The following is a 13915-nucleotide window of genomic DNA, read 5'->3' as shown; positions in this document are numbered from 1 at the left end:
TTTCAGCCGTCGACGTTGGCAGCCATGAAGGCATACCACGTGACGAGCTCATTGGCCTCTGAGATAAAAGAGAGCTACAGTCAGGACGACCACTGTCGCCTGCTGTTGGATCACTTCGGTGGACGAAAGGTTTCCCTTCCGTCGCACCTGAAAGCTAAGCTCAATCGCTTTAGCTACAGCGATGGCCTGTTATGGCATCAGCTGTCACCTTGTGATCCCTTGAGAATCTATGTGCCTCATGACACAGATCTCAAGTTGATGATCCTTCACGAGCTCCATGATGCACCATCTAGTGGGCATCTGGGCCGTGAAAAGACATTCTTACGAGTGTCAGAGGAATTTTGGTGGCCACACCTATATAGATGGGTGGCCAACTATATTCGCTCTTGCGAACAGTGTCAGCGCATTAAGCCTGCACCGTCCAGCAGTGCGCCACTGAAGCCGCTACCGATTCCAACCAACTGTTGGAAGTCAGTAAGTCTGGACTTCATGTTTGGCATGCCGCCCGATCATAAGGGTCGGACAGGGCTAGTCGTCTTTGTAGACAGACTGAGCAAAATGGTGCATTTAGCACCATGTAAGACATCGATCACAGGCAAGGAGGCAGCTCTTGTTCCTGAATCATGTATACCGACTACACGGGATGCCCGAGTCCATAGTATCGGACCGGGATCCACGTTTTACGTCTGGTTTTTGGCGACATGTGTTCGAGCTGCTTGGTAGCAAGCTCCACATGTCGACCGCATATCATCCCCAGACAGATGGCCAAACAAAACGTGCCAATCGGGTCGTGGGTGGATGTCTTGCGCACTATAGCAACTCTTGAAGCGTGGAGCAAGCAATTGCCTTTTGTGGAGTTCGCTATAAATAACAGTGTCCACGCCAGTGCGGGTAAAACACCGTTTTATATTAACGGACTGCGCCATCCTCGGACGCCAGTCTCGTTTGTGCGCAGCCCGAGTCTTAGTGGGGGAGGGCCCCTCACTATGCTCGGTGCGAAAGAGGGACATAGTTTCGTCAATATGACGATGACCCATGAGGGTATCATCTCAACGACTAAAACTTGCCCTAGTGACCCTGCCAGTTTAGCAGTGGTCAATAAAACAACGCCTTATGACCGACCTCTTGGCGGTATCATAGGCGAGTTTAATGCTAAAAGCGTGAGCGAGGCTCAACGCTTTGTGGATGAGCGATTAGCTATAACACGTAAAGTCCGTGACGCAATGGCAAGCGCACAGGGCAAGCAAAAAGAATTTGGGGACCAAAATAGTTGCAAAAATAACGAACGCTTTAGAGTGGGCGAAAAAGTACCATAAGTACTGTTACCTTACCTAAAAATTTAATTTTTTGTACTACCTGGAGGTACTACGAAGTTGTTGCCGCGTTTCAATGGGCCCTTCACGGTGGTTGAAGAGGTTGGAGACCTAAATTATAGGCTCACTCATCCCCGTATATGAAGACGCACCCCATATTTTACGTGGGTCGTCTGAAACGGTATGTAGACCCAAATGAGGTCACAATTCCCCATTTGGCTAAGGAGATCGATGGTGACGCCGACTGTGAATCGAGCATCGTTCGGGTGGGGGACGGTGAACGTGAAAAACTATCAACCGATTGACTCTTCCACCACGAACAGGACTTGGAGAGCGAGGAACATCACGCGAGTAACGTGGATCTCTCAGCATTATCTTCTTCATAAGGTCCACGCATGTCTTAAGGCGTTCACAACCTTGACGAGCTTCCGCTTATACATTGAAAACCGAGGTCAGTCGCGAGAATTGACCCTCAAGATCCGCAATACGTCGTTCAGCAGCGCTAAACGCCTGTAACTGAATGGACGAAGGTAAGGCGGCCGCGAGTAGGTGGGCGAGATCGCCACTCCTATCGGGCGCCGCCTGAACGGATGGATGCGGGTGAGAATCAACGCTTTCTTGTTGTAAGGCTGCATTCCACCGCTCCGTGAGGCAAAGGCATCAGATCCTCGCCCAATGGAAAGGTTACCCGAAGAGTTTCGACTCTTGGGAACCGATTGATACCCTACGTATTGATGTGCCCAGCTTGGTGGTTTGGTGGCTGCCTATGAAAAGGAGCACCAGCTGAGGCCTCATCGCTAGTCTCAAATGGATAGCGTTGTGAGAAAAAACAGGGGGTACAGTACCGCCCATGATTTCTTTCAGACGCAAGCGGGCAAAATTAATTTGCTGCGACCGCTGTTTTATCGCATCGGAATGCGGATGAATGCGGCGCAGGAATTCTGCCTCGTATTGGTCGGAACACGATCGGGATCGGGAAAATACGCCCAAGCGATTTCCCCTGAGCCTTTAATAATTCAAAGACGCCATAGTTTTTATGAGCGTCTAGAAGAGCGCGCTCTAGGAGCGACGCTCTTGGCCCGTATAAACGAGGCCATTTAGATGGAGGGGGCATCAGTGATATGCCATCCGTCACATAGTCACGTTCGAAACGACTGGCTTGTGACACCGACTGAGCACGTTCACGTGTCGTCGACGGAACTTTAGGCTCCGAATCCTCTATGTCAGAAACATTATGGAATATGGTCTGAGCATAAGGCGTTGTGATTATACCCAACGGAGAAGCGGGTGCGCCTTTATGAACAGCGCTCTAATTATATTTCGCTGCGCTATCCAGCGCAGACGACGAGACAGCATTCGTAAAATGCTGCTTTCTTTATGTTATGAGCCATAATAGAAGTTTGGATGGGCAATAATCCGCCATCATCCTTCCTCATGAGCTCGTTGTCCGCATCACTACTATGAGAAGACCGCAACGGTGTCGACTCATTGCAGTCGACAATGAGCGACGGATCAACATCCTCACTGTTAAAGTGGGATGGACCCTTTCGCCCCGTTAACGCGACAGCAGCAGTAGCTGTCGGCGTTTCGACTTAGACGCTGCCGGCGTGTTAACGCGGCGCGTGCGCTTCGTGTGAGGTTGAGTGGGCGTCTTCGCAGACGACCCACCAACGTGGCCCCTTTTAGGTGGCATCTTGGGCGCCGTGTATGGAAACACGTGCGCTAGAGTAATTGAGTGAACTAGCGGCGCGTAAAGCTGCTCGCAGTTCCTTTCTTGACGAATTTAAAAATGTAAATTCGTTCTTAAAGAGGGGGATGGTGTAGCGTGCTAAAGTTGCCCTAATGTTGCACAGTCCCCGTTAAGTACAGTTGGTGTACTTAAGGGGGTAGTCAATCACTAAATAATAGTAATTAGACCCAGCACTCGGGTGTGGTGCACATTTGTGACCAACCCTTGTGTATGTGATGTGTATGTGATGCACATGGGTGCATTCACATAAGGAGGGATGGCGCCCAGCGTCATCCGTGATGACGGCTAGCGTCGTTACGCGAGGTATCTAGAAAGATACGCTCGCAATACATATTAAGTGTTATCTATAGAGATGACATTTTAATTGGTAAAAATAGGTATTTGTATTTAATCCGATTAAATATAAATCAGTCTGAAAACTACTTCCAACTTGGTGAGTGCGCACGAGGAGCCGGATTACCGCTCCCGTGACGACACTTAACCAGAGTACTTAGTGCGTTGGGTGAGGTCGCTAACGCACCCACCACAACTACATCACTGCACGCAAGAGAAGCAGGTTAAATCACTTCCTCGCTGTGCTAGGGTGTAACGGAGCACTACTGACTTGTACTGCTTCAGTACAAGTCCACTTCGCACTGCCTCAGTGTGAGTGGTGTCTCACGTCACTTCACGTACACTAGTACGTGCAGAGGAAGACTCTTTTCAAACCACTTGCTTTAAAGAGGGTTAATTAAAAACTGTATTAATATAATTAAGTTTTTCTTTTCTATCTACTTAATACTAAGTCTTATCTGTTTTTTTCTTTGCGCGCGTCTAGCGCTGACTGGACCGCGGAGAAAGTAGATATAATGGTCTATATCTACCAAATGGATAAGTTTTTAGAACTTTACCACGTAAGGTAATATTCTCCAAATATGATTTACCATTTAGATAATATATTACTTAACTCCTTTTAATTGTTAATTTCATCCGCACTAATTACGATCATTGGTGTTCTAACTATTTCGTGGTACATCTAACGAACCTAATCAGTAATTTTATTCAATCGGTCTTAAGCATATTATATAGTGCATTTTTTTTCATTTGCGGTCCGACATTTTAATATTGCAAACTTTAACGAGTGACGAAATGCGCCCAGGTAGTGAAAAGTATTATAATCTCCTTGAAGCAATTTCGAAGCTTTTGGATTTTTCAGATATAATTTTTGTCTTTGGGCTATGTTAGACACCAAATTCTATGGCGACCTGTCGGTTGCGGCTTTCCCTGCAGCACCAATACTCATGACACTATTCGGTTTCCCGGCCGTTAGGATCGGAATTTTCATTGTGAATGGTAGTTTTCCGATAAAATCTCCTCTCTCGCTGCCTTACTTCAAGTCCTAGCTGAACAGTTCTTGTACACAGAAGTGGCTCTTATTGGTATAAGCAAAAAGTCTTAACAGCTTGGTCGCTCATCAGTTGTGAAAGTATACTAGAAAGGAGGCTTCTAGCAGCGAAATCTGCCTGTCGCTAAACTCGATACTCTTTCATCAGCGGGTTCTCTTCGTATCCCTAATGTGCGACTTTTGCGGTGCGAAAACGGCTTCGAGCACGGAAAATTCTTCGCCGATAAGCCAAGCGGCAGGCAGGTCACTTTGAAATTTGCTCATTTCAGCATTGCGAAATATCTATCATTTAAAATCTACATATAGCTTTATCAGAAATGGGTTGCAGTCAATCCAAAGCGAAGGACGTCATTATCGAGCCGACCACAGCATCTTCGTCTGAATGTGGCTTAAATTCGTTTGATCTCGCATTCACTGAAATCATGTTAGACGATAACGAGGCGACGAACTCTAGCATCTCACCGCCAAAAGGTTGGAAATCGAATGAGGAGGAACATGTAGTTGCTGCGTTTGTTGACGCGAAGCCGACTGAGCAGTTGCTTGACTTACCCGCCATTGAAGCGCCTAATGTCAAGGTTGTCGAAATTCAGGCAGTCGTTGCGATGAATGAGCCCATCGCGGTTGTTGAGCCCGTCAGGGTGGATCAGCCCATCGCGGTTGTTGAGCTGGATCAACCCATCCCTGCAAACGAGTCCATCGAGGTTGATGAGCTTATCAAGGTCGATCAACCTGTCCCTGCAAACGAGTCCATTGCGGTTAATGAGCCCGTCAGGGTAGATCAACCCGCCACTGCAAATGAGTTCATCGCGGTTGATGAGCTTGTCAGGGTGGATCAACCCATCCCTTCAGACTTGTCCACTGCGGTTAATGAACCCGTCAGGATGGATCAACCCGTCGCTGAAAACGAGTCCATTTCTATTAAAGTGCTTTCATCTGAGAATAGAGTCGTGATTGAAGCCGAACAAGCGGAAACTTTGGGCGAACTGGCTGCGAAAAAGAATGAAGACTTTATTAAACCTAAGATGGAGGCTGAGGACATTAAAGAAAAGCTAGTGGAGATTTCTGCTAGCTCTGTCGACAATACGACGGCCTCGACGACTAATATAACTTTTTCTTGGATGTTTGTTGCTAATGAAGTCTCATTTACCATCGGGGTGGCATACTATAACATTGTCGGATACAAGAGAGAGAGCGAAGAATTGCTGCTGACCAAACGGTACTCTGAGTTTAAATTGCTCCATGCAGAAATGGCTAAAATTATGAGCGGAGAGGAACTCCCTAGCATGCCCGGTACGTCATTTTTGCAGGGCCGTAACGACAAAAATGTATTACATGAGCGTGAAAAGATATTTGTGGAAATGCTCAACACCATTGCGCTGCATCCACTGGCATCGCAAAGCGCCTATTTTACAGCTTTTCTCAAGTAAAACATTGAAATTATTCCAGCAGCGCTGGCTGCAGCATCGGCGACAAAGCTTATAATTATAAGAAATACATGTTAGCATAAATTTATTTAAGCAGCGACAATTGGTCATATGAAACGCTTCTAATCACCGCATGTGGCTCGCAGCCGTGGCAAGTACTATTGCAAGGCGGGATAAATGGCTTTGAGATACGCGGTACTATACCTCTACGGCGCCGTTAATTAGATTGTCTCTGCCATTAGAGCAGGAAAAGCGCCGAATTGTTTAAGCCGTACGGAAGGGATGACTACACTCATTTTCGAATTTGCTCAATTCTAACAAAGCTCGAGTTTATCCATTTAGTTCTAGTATGGGCTGCCATCAATCCAAGATGTCAACCGATCAGGTTGTGGAGCGCAATGCCCCAATTGAGGCCTCAGTCCTGGTGACCTCAGAAGTTGGCGAGAAGGTCGAGGCCTCGCAACCTTCAGCGGATGAATTGACACTTGCTTATCATTCAGTAAAGGAATCCCTCACAAAAGAAGAATCCGTTGTCGGATTATGTGCGGAGGCTAGCTTAACGCACAAGGCCGACGAGGTCGCGGAAGTTACTGCACTTACTACCGAATTGATCGAGCAAGTAGCAACTCAAGCACATGAAGCTCCTATGGCAGAGAATCCTTTCACGGAGGTCGAGGAAGTCGCTGTGGCAGAGGACCTCAACATGGGCTCTGGAAAGGATGAGTCCATAGTGGAGGCAAAGCAAGAGCCTTCGGAATCAGAGCCTGCTGTTGTTGAAGACATGTCTAAATTAAAATTTGTTGCGGAACTATCAGAGGATGCCCCAGCTCAAGAGGATCCGTTGGTTGAGGTCCTGCAGACCAGCATAGCTGCAACCCCAGTCAAGCCTGGTACTGAATGCTCCTTGACTTTTACGCCTATTAATGTGTCGTTCGTTAAGGGTGTTGCATTTTACAATTTCCGCATCACTGACGAGAGTGACCCGGACAATGACACGCGTGTGTCGAAGCGCTACTCAGACTTTAAGGCCTTGCACGCGCAGTTAGCTGAGCTATTGGCGAATGACCAGTCATTTCGGCTGCCGACGCTGCCCAAGGCGTCCTTTTTACAGGGCCGTAAGAATGTTCAGATGCTAGAGGATCGCAAAACACGCTTCACTGCCTTTTTTGATGCCATTGCCACGCACCCGGCGGCTTTTGAGAGCAACGTATGGAAAGCCTTTTTGGTTCAGGCATAGGCGTTAAGGCAATAGAATATGCACTTTTATTAATGTATATTTGATTTCGATGAGCTTACCGAACTGAATCCCACTCCAGCTTTTAGCAGTTTCACTAAATTCTACGGTGCAACGTTTAAAGAAGAAATTTGAATTACCACCTAAAGCTTCACGGCTCTAATTTTTCGCTGGGTTCGACGCTTGATGCAGTCGTTTCTTCGCTCGTAACCACGTGGTACTAATTTTAGCTAATGGTGAAATGAACCGCGCTTATGGCTGACGTGACATCAAATGACAGCTATCGTCCATCACTCTACCGTAATAAAGAGCAACGTCTTGCCGAGACAGCACTCCTGCTTGACAGCGGCACGCCATGTATATCTGTGATTGACCACGACGACAGGCACCTTGAAATTTAAGACTTGACAAGACTCACTTTATATTTGTTCCGGTTCTACCCAAATCACTTGCTCTATTTATATCCGTATCCTAAACCAGCATGGGCTGCTCTCAATCAAAGACAAACGAACACGAGATGTTTAATATGGCTAAAATAGAAACGTTGGAGCCGGCTATGAGCGAAATGGTGGCAAAGACGGATAACAAGCAGCTTTCTCATCAAATATCGATTGATGGAATCAATGCTGAGTCCCAATTTGCCCCTATAATGGGGACGCCGATTTTCAAAGCGAAAACTTCTGGTTTTGCCCTTCGATTTCTTCCCGGAGAAGTTTGCATTAATGAATACGGCGTGGCTTTTTACAACTTTGACGGCTCCAACCCAGCGGATCCCACTCAGGAGAATCATGTGTGTAAACGGTACTCCGAGTTCAAGAAGATGCACGCGGTAATTTCCAAGCTTATGTCAAGCGAAATAAATCTTAGAATCAAGGACGAGGATAAGTTCCAGACATACCCGTCACTACCGCCTATGCCTCGCGCTAACGCGGTGACATGTTTGCTAGGACGTGGCAACGAAAAGGTGGTGAAGGAACGTGAGGAGCAGTTTGTCAAAATACTAAACGCAATTGCAGCTCATCCGATCGCCTTCCAGAATAAGACATTTACTAGTTTTATATCTTAAAGTAAGTTTGTACACTTTTAGTTACGAGGGGTTGACAACATGTGAAAAGATTGCGGGAGAATTTCATCTGAAGTGAACATTTACTAATTTTATATCTTAAAGTAAGTTTGTACACTTTAAGTTACGAAGGGTTGACAACATGTGAAAAGATTGCGGAAGAATTTTATCTGAAGTGAAATTAATAGAACTACAAAATATACTTATTCAATTACTAGCGTAAGCAACATAGCAGAAATAAATTAAGCAGAAAGTACGGCCGCATACTTTACCACCTCTTGAAAATGAGCGTTATAGAGGAAGACCCACTCTAAATCTTGCTTTAGACCCGCCAAGACTCTTTCGGCAGCTATGGGATGTTCGCAATCCACGATCAATGCTCACTTGCACAGGCGTAATGAGAACTCAGCTATTGAACTGTTGATCGCTAAACGCCCAGGGGGACAAGACGTTGGCCCAATACGCGTCACTGGACATATGGACAAGCGAAGTCGTGACCTGAATTCATTAAGGCTTGCAAATGAGCGTGAGCCAATTATAGAAGAAGATGGGGTTATTAAAAGCAAGCTACCAAGTGGCGTGATTACGTTTGATGTTGTCAAAGTCGCTGCTGACGGGAATGGTGTCATCTTTTACCACTTTTGTGGCACAAGCACAAACGACTCGACTTATTCGGTGCGCATTGTCAAGCGCTACTCCGACTTTAAAGCATTGCATGCGGGGATTTCCCAATTATTGGTCGGTGGCGAGTCACGTCCGGCATTGCCGGAGATGCCCAAGGCGAATGCTTGGACGTATTTTTGCGGACGCTCCGACAGGATAATTCTAAAGGAGCGCATGGAGCAATTTGTCAGAATATTAAACGCCCTATCGAAGAATCCCGTGGCAGTCAAAAGCCAAACCTTTACGAAGTTTTTGCTAGCTTAATAGATAAAGTGGAACAAAGGCGCTTTAACAGTTAAACACATTTTATCATTTTTATAAGGTCATTATAGAGTATTGCTTCAATACAAAAGTTGACGCATAGCAGGATCAGTTGGTGTCCTCGACAAATATATTGACGGAAAGATCCTCTACCGTATCTAGAAAAGCTCTGCTCCACTCAATTTTCCGGTGCTGAAACAACAGATGCCTTTTCATACCGAAACGTCACGTTGCGCTTACGTGAAGATGAGTAATACCAGTCAGTTTAAGGCTCTTAGAGACTTCGGTAGAGATTATGGTTTCGTGTCCAGAATACCACGGTATGGGGATGCCAGCAGACTGGCGACTTAACCCTTTAACGCACTTGATGTTGATACCGACAATACACACCCCGCATATCATCCTTCGTTGATACATTCTATTTGTCCGCCTGTCCGAGCGTCACCCAAATTTGTATTGCCGCCTGTCCGGCTAATTGAACACAAAGTCCGTCGCTCTCTATTCGCTATCACTTGCTTCCGATGGGATGCAAAAACTCCAAGGACGTGACGCATCGTGGCAGCTTCGCCAGGCCTCTCCACCCTTCCACGCCGTCGTATCACGCGCAGGAATCAAAATTTTGTAGCGGATCCCGAAGCACGAATAATCGAGAAGAGCTTCCATCTTTTGTTGTCTCGGACAGTCTTGACCTCGTCGGCAGCTCTGACGGTGAACCAGTGCATGGTTTGGTAAGCGCCTTCACATTTTCCTTCATCCACTTGTCCGAAATTGGCAGCACATCTAGTCGAAGCAGCACTTCAGTTTCGGAAGAGATAAAGTCACCTGCATCTTCGACTTGTGCAGTGGCAGGCGATCCCATCGAGCTTCTCCCGATTGCAGAGGAACGGTCAGGAGCTAGAGAAGCTTCTTCTCGTACTATAGTCGATCCAGCACATACACCAAGCGGAAGCTGTTTAACGGAGCCTGAGTCGTCACCAATAACCTTTGTTGGTGAGAGCAGCGCTGTAAGTGCGTCAGCGATAACCGAATTAAGTGACATGCTGATCAATGACTTGGACGCGTCCATAGTCAGCCACCACAGCGACATCAGCACAATTGCCTTGTCGGAGACGATTGATGTGAAGGAAAACGTGATCACGGACACGATCGCTGCGGTTGATCAAGTGCCTCACAATGAACTTACTTTACATACCACAAGCGATTATTTAAATGATATGGCTTTAATTCAAGAGACCGTTGCGGCAATTGTACAAGAAGTCATCGACAATACCGTATCGGGCGAGCAGGATCAAGTACGATATGAAGCAGTATCTGAGACACAAAGCAGCTTGCAGGTAGAACACGCGAACTCTGGCGTTTATTTTCCTAGCATGAAGGCGCCGCATTCAGACAAACAAAAGCTGAGACGACCAATCTACGCTATTGTTGATACGTCCACAGTCAATGGCGTGATCTTGTACCACGTCCAACTTATGAACGAAACTGCAGATAGCACCAAGTGGCCAACAATGCTACACCGCCGTTACTCGCAGTTCCTTGAAATGTATCTAAAGCTTAAAGAATCCTATCTCCCGGCTTCGGACGAGCTACCTCATTTATCTCGAGCCGGTGTGATACACTTTGTGCGAGGTCGACAGAGCAAAACGACGATTGAAGAGCGCCAGCTGCAATTTTCAAGCATACTACGCTACATTACCGAACACTGCGAGCTGCATGACAGCGCCGCGTTCCAAACTTTTCTCACTCAGTGAGTACACATCTATGTCAATCGTCGCATCTATGTTTTGTCTGTATTAGTCTACTACTAGCCACGATGCCATTTTTAAAGAAGTTCTCAGTAGCTCTTATAACGCATTGATAATATACGATAGTCTATATCCTCAAAACGCAAGGTAATCTAGCTGTTAAATTTGATGATAAGAAAACGCACTGTAAGCTGCACGCACAATGAAAGTAGATTTTTTTTCCATTTGATCGCGTCGTCGATTTGTTCGAGGATGATTTAGTTCTGAGGCTCGACTGCAGAATGCTGTACACGCGCTTTGCAACAGCTGTCACGCCGTTCAAATGCTTTGTAGACCAGTATTGCAATCATGTCGTCAACTAATCACCTCTTGGCTAACGGCTGTCCTGACGTGGTTTATGACTAAGAACAATATTAGGTTCGGCCAATTTTCATGCGTTTAGGCTGACTATCCTTCGATATTGCCTTATGTACCGACTATACCAAATGACATAATCTTTGCTCGATCAAAATTTATAACATAATTTTCCGTATGTGTACTTTTCGAGTCCTACATTTCTAAATATGTATAGCCAATCAGAAGCATCAATGCCTCCTTTCTAGTAAATTTTGGTGTTAAACGAACGAATTATTAAAGGGTGGAAGGAGCTCTCCTGCCCTCATAATCCTTTTAACTGTAGTCTTTCGCTCTTTGAATCTGCCATCGATATCGACAATGCCGACTTCTTTCTGGTATTATTGCAATCTGCTGGACGAGACGTCGGCCGTAGTGCCCCTCGTCCAACCTTTGCAAAATTCTGTCAATATTTGTGCTCGAGTCCGTGGAGAAAGATTCATGACCAAGCAGACGCTTGAGTCTGAGGCATACGATGAATTGGCCGTCGCGAGGTCGACTTATGTACTGGCCGCTGCAACTCAGGACGCAGAGATAATTGACAAGACTAAAATCGACTCTGCCGCGAAGGTTCCTGACGCTGGTGCCACTGATGTCAGAGCGAAAGTTGCTCAAGTGGCTTATAGAAAAGAGCGCAAGGAAAAAAATACTACTGCTATCAAAAACATCCCTGAAGAGCCAATTGTTAAGATCGAGATGGAGGCGACTGGTGACAACAGACCAATTATTGGCGAAGGGCTCGCTGCCAAGCTTGAATCATTGGACTTGGCGGCCGAGACTGAGACTGAGACTCTTACGATAGCTGAAAAAGAGACCGCCACGATAGCTGATGAAGAGACCGCCACGATAGCTGACAAAGGGACCGTCACTCTTGCCGAGGCGAAAGCTTGCGGGACTTTTCAGGCGTCAAACGAGTCTATTGTGGAGCCAGCTATAGAAGCTGTGATGAAAAAAAAGAGTAGTTTGGATACCACGGCTTCGTGCGAAATTTCTGCTTTGACAAGTTCTGTGAAGGCTATTGACGTAAGTAATGAGCGTGAAAATTTGATGACGCCCAACTCTGTTATCTCGGAAGTGGATCAAGAGCAATTTGCTACCTCCGATTTGTTGAATAAAAGTGAGGTTGTGAATGACCAAGATAAGAGAAATATTCAAGCTGAGATTATCAAGATGGCTGCAACGGAGGCGTCTACCGACTCTGAAGTTGAAGAAACGATGGTTATCGATCCTGTCGTCGCTGCAGAGGAAACGACTGCGCCAGCTTCTTCGTTTAGCTATGTTTCCGAGCAAATATGCAAAAACGGCTACGCCGTTTCATCCGTCGCAGTTGCAGTCACTACGGCAATTTTAGCGACTTTGATAGCGCGTCGGTAAGAAAACACTTTTATTCTATGCAAGAAAGTCAATCTATATCTCGTGATGAATAAAAGATGAATTTATGATTGCTTTTAAAATATTGTTAAATGTGTTACGCAAAAAACTCCGGACATTACTTTTGTCCAGTCTAACTTTTGCCAAGTAACTATTTGCTACAATTTGCTCCAAAAAAACGACTGTAATATTGCCACCCAAAGACAATCGACAAATGAAGCGAAATCGCGTAAATTTGTCTATAGAGCCTCAGCGTACACATAGTAGCTTCATGAAAATTGTGGAATATATGACGTTTGTACACTGAAACATAAATGACAAGGTAAAACACAGGAAAGAGAATGTCACTAGCCTTTTCAGACGAAGAAGGCATTTCACCAGCCGATTATGGTTTCAGCCACAGAGTTTGTCATGCAAGCACAATATCGACTGATGAAGTCTGTACATGCGAAAGTCTCAATAAAGCCACTTAGATTTGCGATGTTGTTCGTGGTGCAAGACCTTGCTGCAATGTGTCTATCGAAAAAGGTCGAGAAGCTCAATAGTCGAAGAGCAATGTGAGTTGTTGAAACTACGTGAAAACACGAAGTATCGGAGAGGTCGCTGATGAGGCCATCAAAGAGATCATGATCTCTGTTACAAATTGGCTGCTATAGAGTTGAACACAACGGATTTTTTAAATTAGCAGTTTGTACAATCCGTGAGTAACAACGACATTGGAACTTTATTGAAACCAATGGAGTTAGCAGCGTGTTGACATTTTGTTGTAGAGGATTCACGATGAAAACAAATTCGAATACGACCTGCTGCCACTTTTTGTGTAGAGAGAAAAGAGTAACTAGCACCTTCACCTGGCCATGGACATGGTAAAAGAAAGCTAAAAAGATTTGTGAATAGGACGCTGAAGAGATTACGGCAGCATTTAGACGATATAATGCAGCTGCTCGCGCTGGCATTGAATGCTGCACAACAATAGTAGAGGTGAATTTAATTGAAGAAGCTTGATTTGAGCGAAGAATTGTCGAGACTGCAACAAGTCTTGCGCCGCGAGAGTGTGAAATAGCTGCCCCAAAAAAGGTTAGAATGTTCACGAGGCTTCAGAAGAAGGGACATCAAGTATCAGGGTGCTGGAACAAGCTAACAGCCATGCAGATGGACATTCAGGACAAGGCCGATCCTATAGCGTAGCGCGCAGCTGAGACGTGTATCTGGGCTACCAGTGACAAGGTTGCAGTCCCAGATGAGCCTGTCCTCAATGATTTGGTTGATGCCGGTAAAAGTTTCTGCAATTATTCGCCAAGACACGCCGGAAGC

At 45.8% G+C, this 13915-nt stretch overlaps 6 protein-coding genes across 6 annotated transcripts; all 6 read left to right on the top strand.

The window, feature by feature from the left end:
• Positions 1-4764: 4764 nt before the first annotated feature.
• Positions 4765-5874, top strand: CCR75_007046 (uncharacterized protein; the record flags this gene model as incomplete). Its single annotated transcript, XM_067965110.1, has 1 exon — positions 4765-5874. The coding sequence occupies one exon, from the start codon at positions 4765-4767 to the stop codon at positions 5872-5874; it is 1110 nt and encodes a 369-aa protein (XP_067819932.1).
• A 367-nt stretch (positions 5875-6241) lies between these two features.
• Positions 6242-7108, top strand: CCR75_007047 (uncharacterized protein; the record flags this gene model as incomplete). The annotated part of the gene is made up of 1 exon (XM_067965111.1): positions 6242-7108. The coding sequence occupies one exon, from the start codon at positions 6242-6244 to the stop codon at positions 7106-7108; it is 867 nt and encodes a 288-aa protein (XP_067819933.1).
• Positions 7109-7586: 478 nt separating this feature from the next.
• Positions 7587-8171, top strand: CCR75_007048 (uncharacterized protein; the record flags this gene model as incomplete). Its single annotated transcript, XM_067965112.1, has 1 exon — positions 7587-8171. The coding sequence occupies one exon, from the start codon at positions 7587-7589 to the stop codon at positions 8169-8171; it is 585 nt and encodes a 194-aa protein (XP_067819921.1).
• A 348-nt stretch (positions 8172-8519) lies between these two features.
• On the top strand, positions 8520-9095 carry CCR75_007049 (uncharacterized protein; the record flags this gene model as incomplete). Its single annotated transcript, XM_067965113.1, has 1 exon — positions 8520-9095. One exon carries the CDS (start codon positions 8520-8522, stop codon positions 9093-9095), a length of 576 nt encoding a protein of 191 aa, XP_067819922.1.
• A 518-nt stretch (positions 9096-9613) lies between these two features.
• On the top strand, positions 9614-10843 carry CCR75_007050 (uncharacterized protein; the record flags this gene model as incomplete). Its single annotated transcript, XM_067965114.1, has 1 exon — positions 9614-10843. One exon carries the CDS (start codon positions 9614-9616, stop codon positions 10841-10843), a length of 1230 nt encoding a protein of 409 aa, XP_067820012.1.
• Positions 10844-11551: 708 nt separating this feature from the next.
• Positions 11552-12604, top strand: CCR75_007051 (uncharacterized protein; the record flags this gene model as incomplete). Its single annotated transcript, XM_067965115.1, has 1 exon — positions 11552-12604. One exon carries the CDS (start codon positions 11552-11554, stop codon positions 12602-12604), a length of 1053 nt encoding a protein of 350 aa, XP_067820011.1.
• Between the last annotated feature and the right edge of the window lie 1311 nt (positions 12605-13915).

Source organism: Bremia lactucae, linkage group LG4, assembly GCF_004359215.1.
Source record: "Bremia lactucae strain SF5 linkage group LG4, whole genome shotgun sequence".
In the NCBI taxonomy this organism is placed as follows: domain Eukaryota; phylum Oomycota; class Peronosporomycetes; order Peronosporales; family Peronosporaceae; genus Bremia; species Bremia lactucae.
Note: the sequence above shows the minus strand (reverse complement) of the source record. Positions and strands in the feature narration are given on the sequence as shown.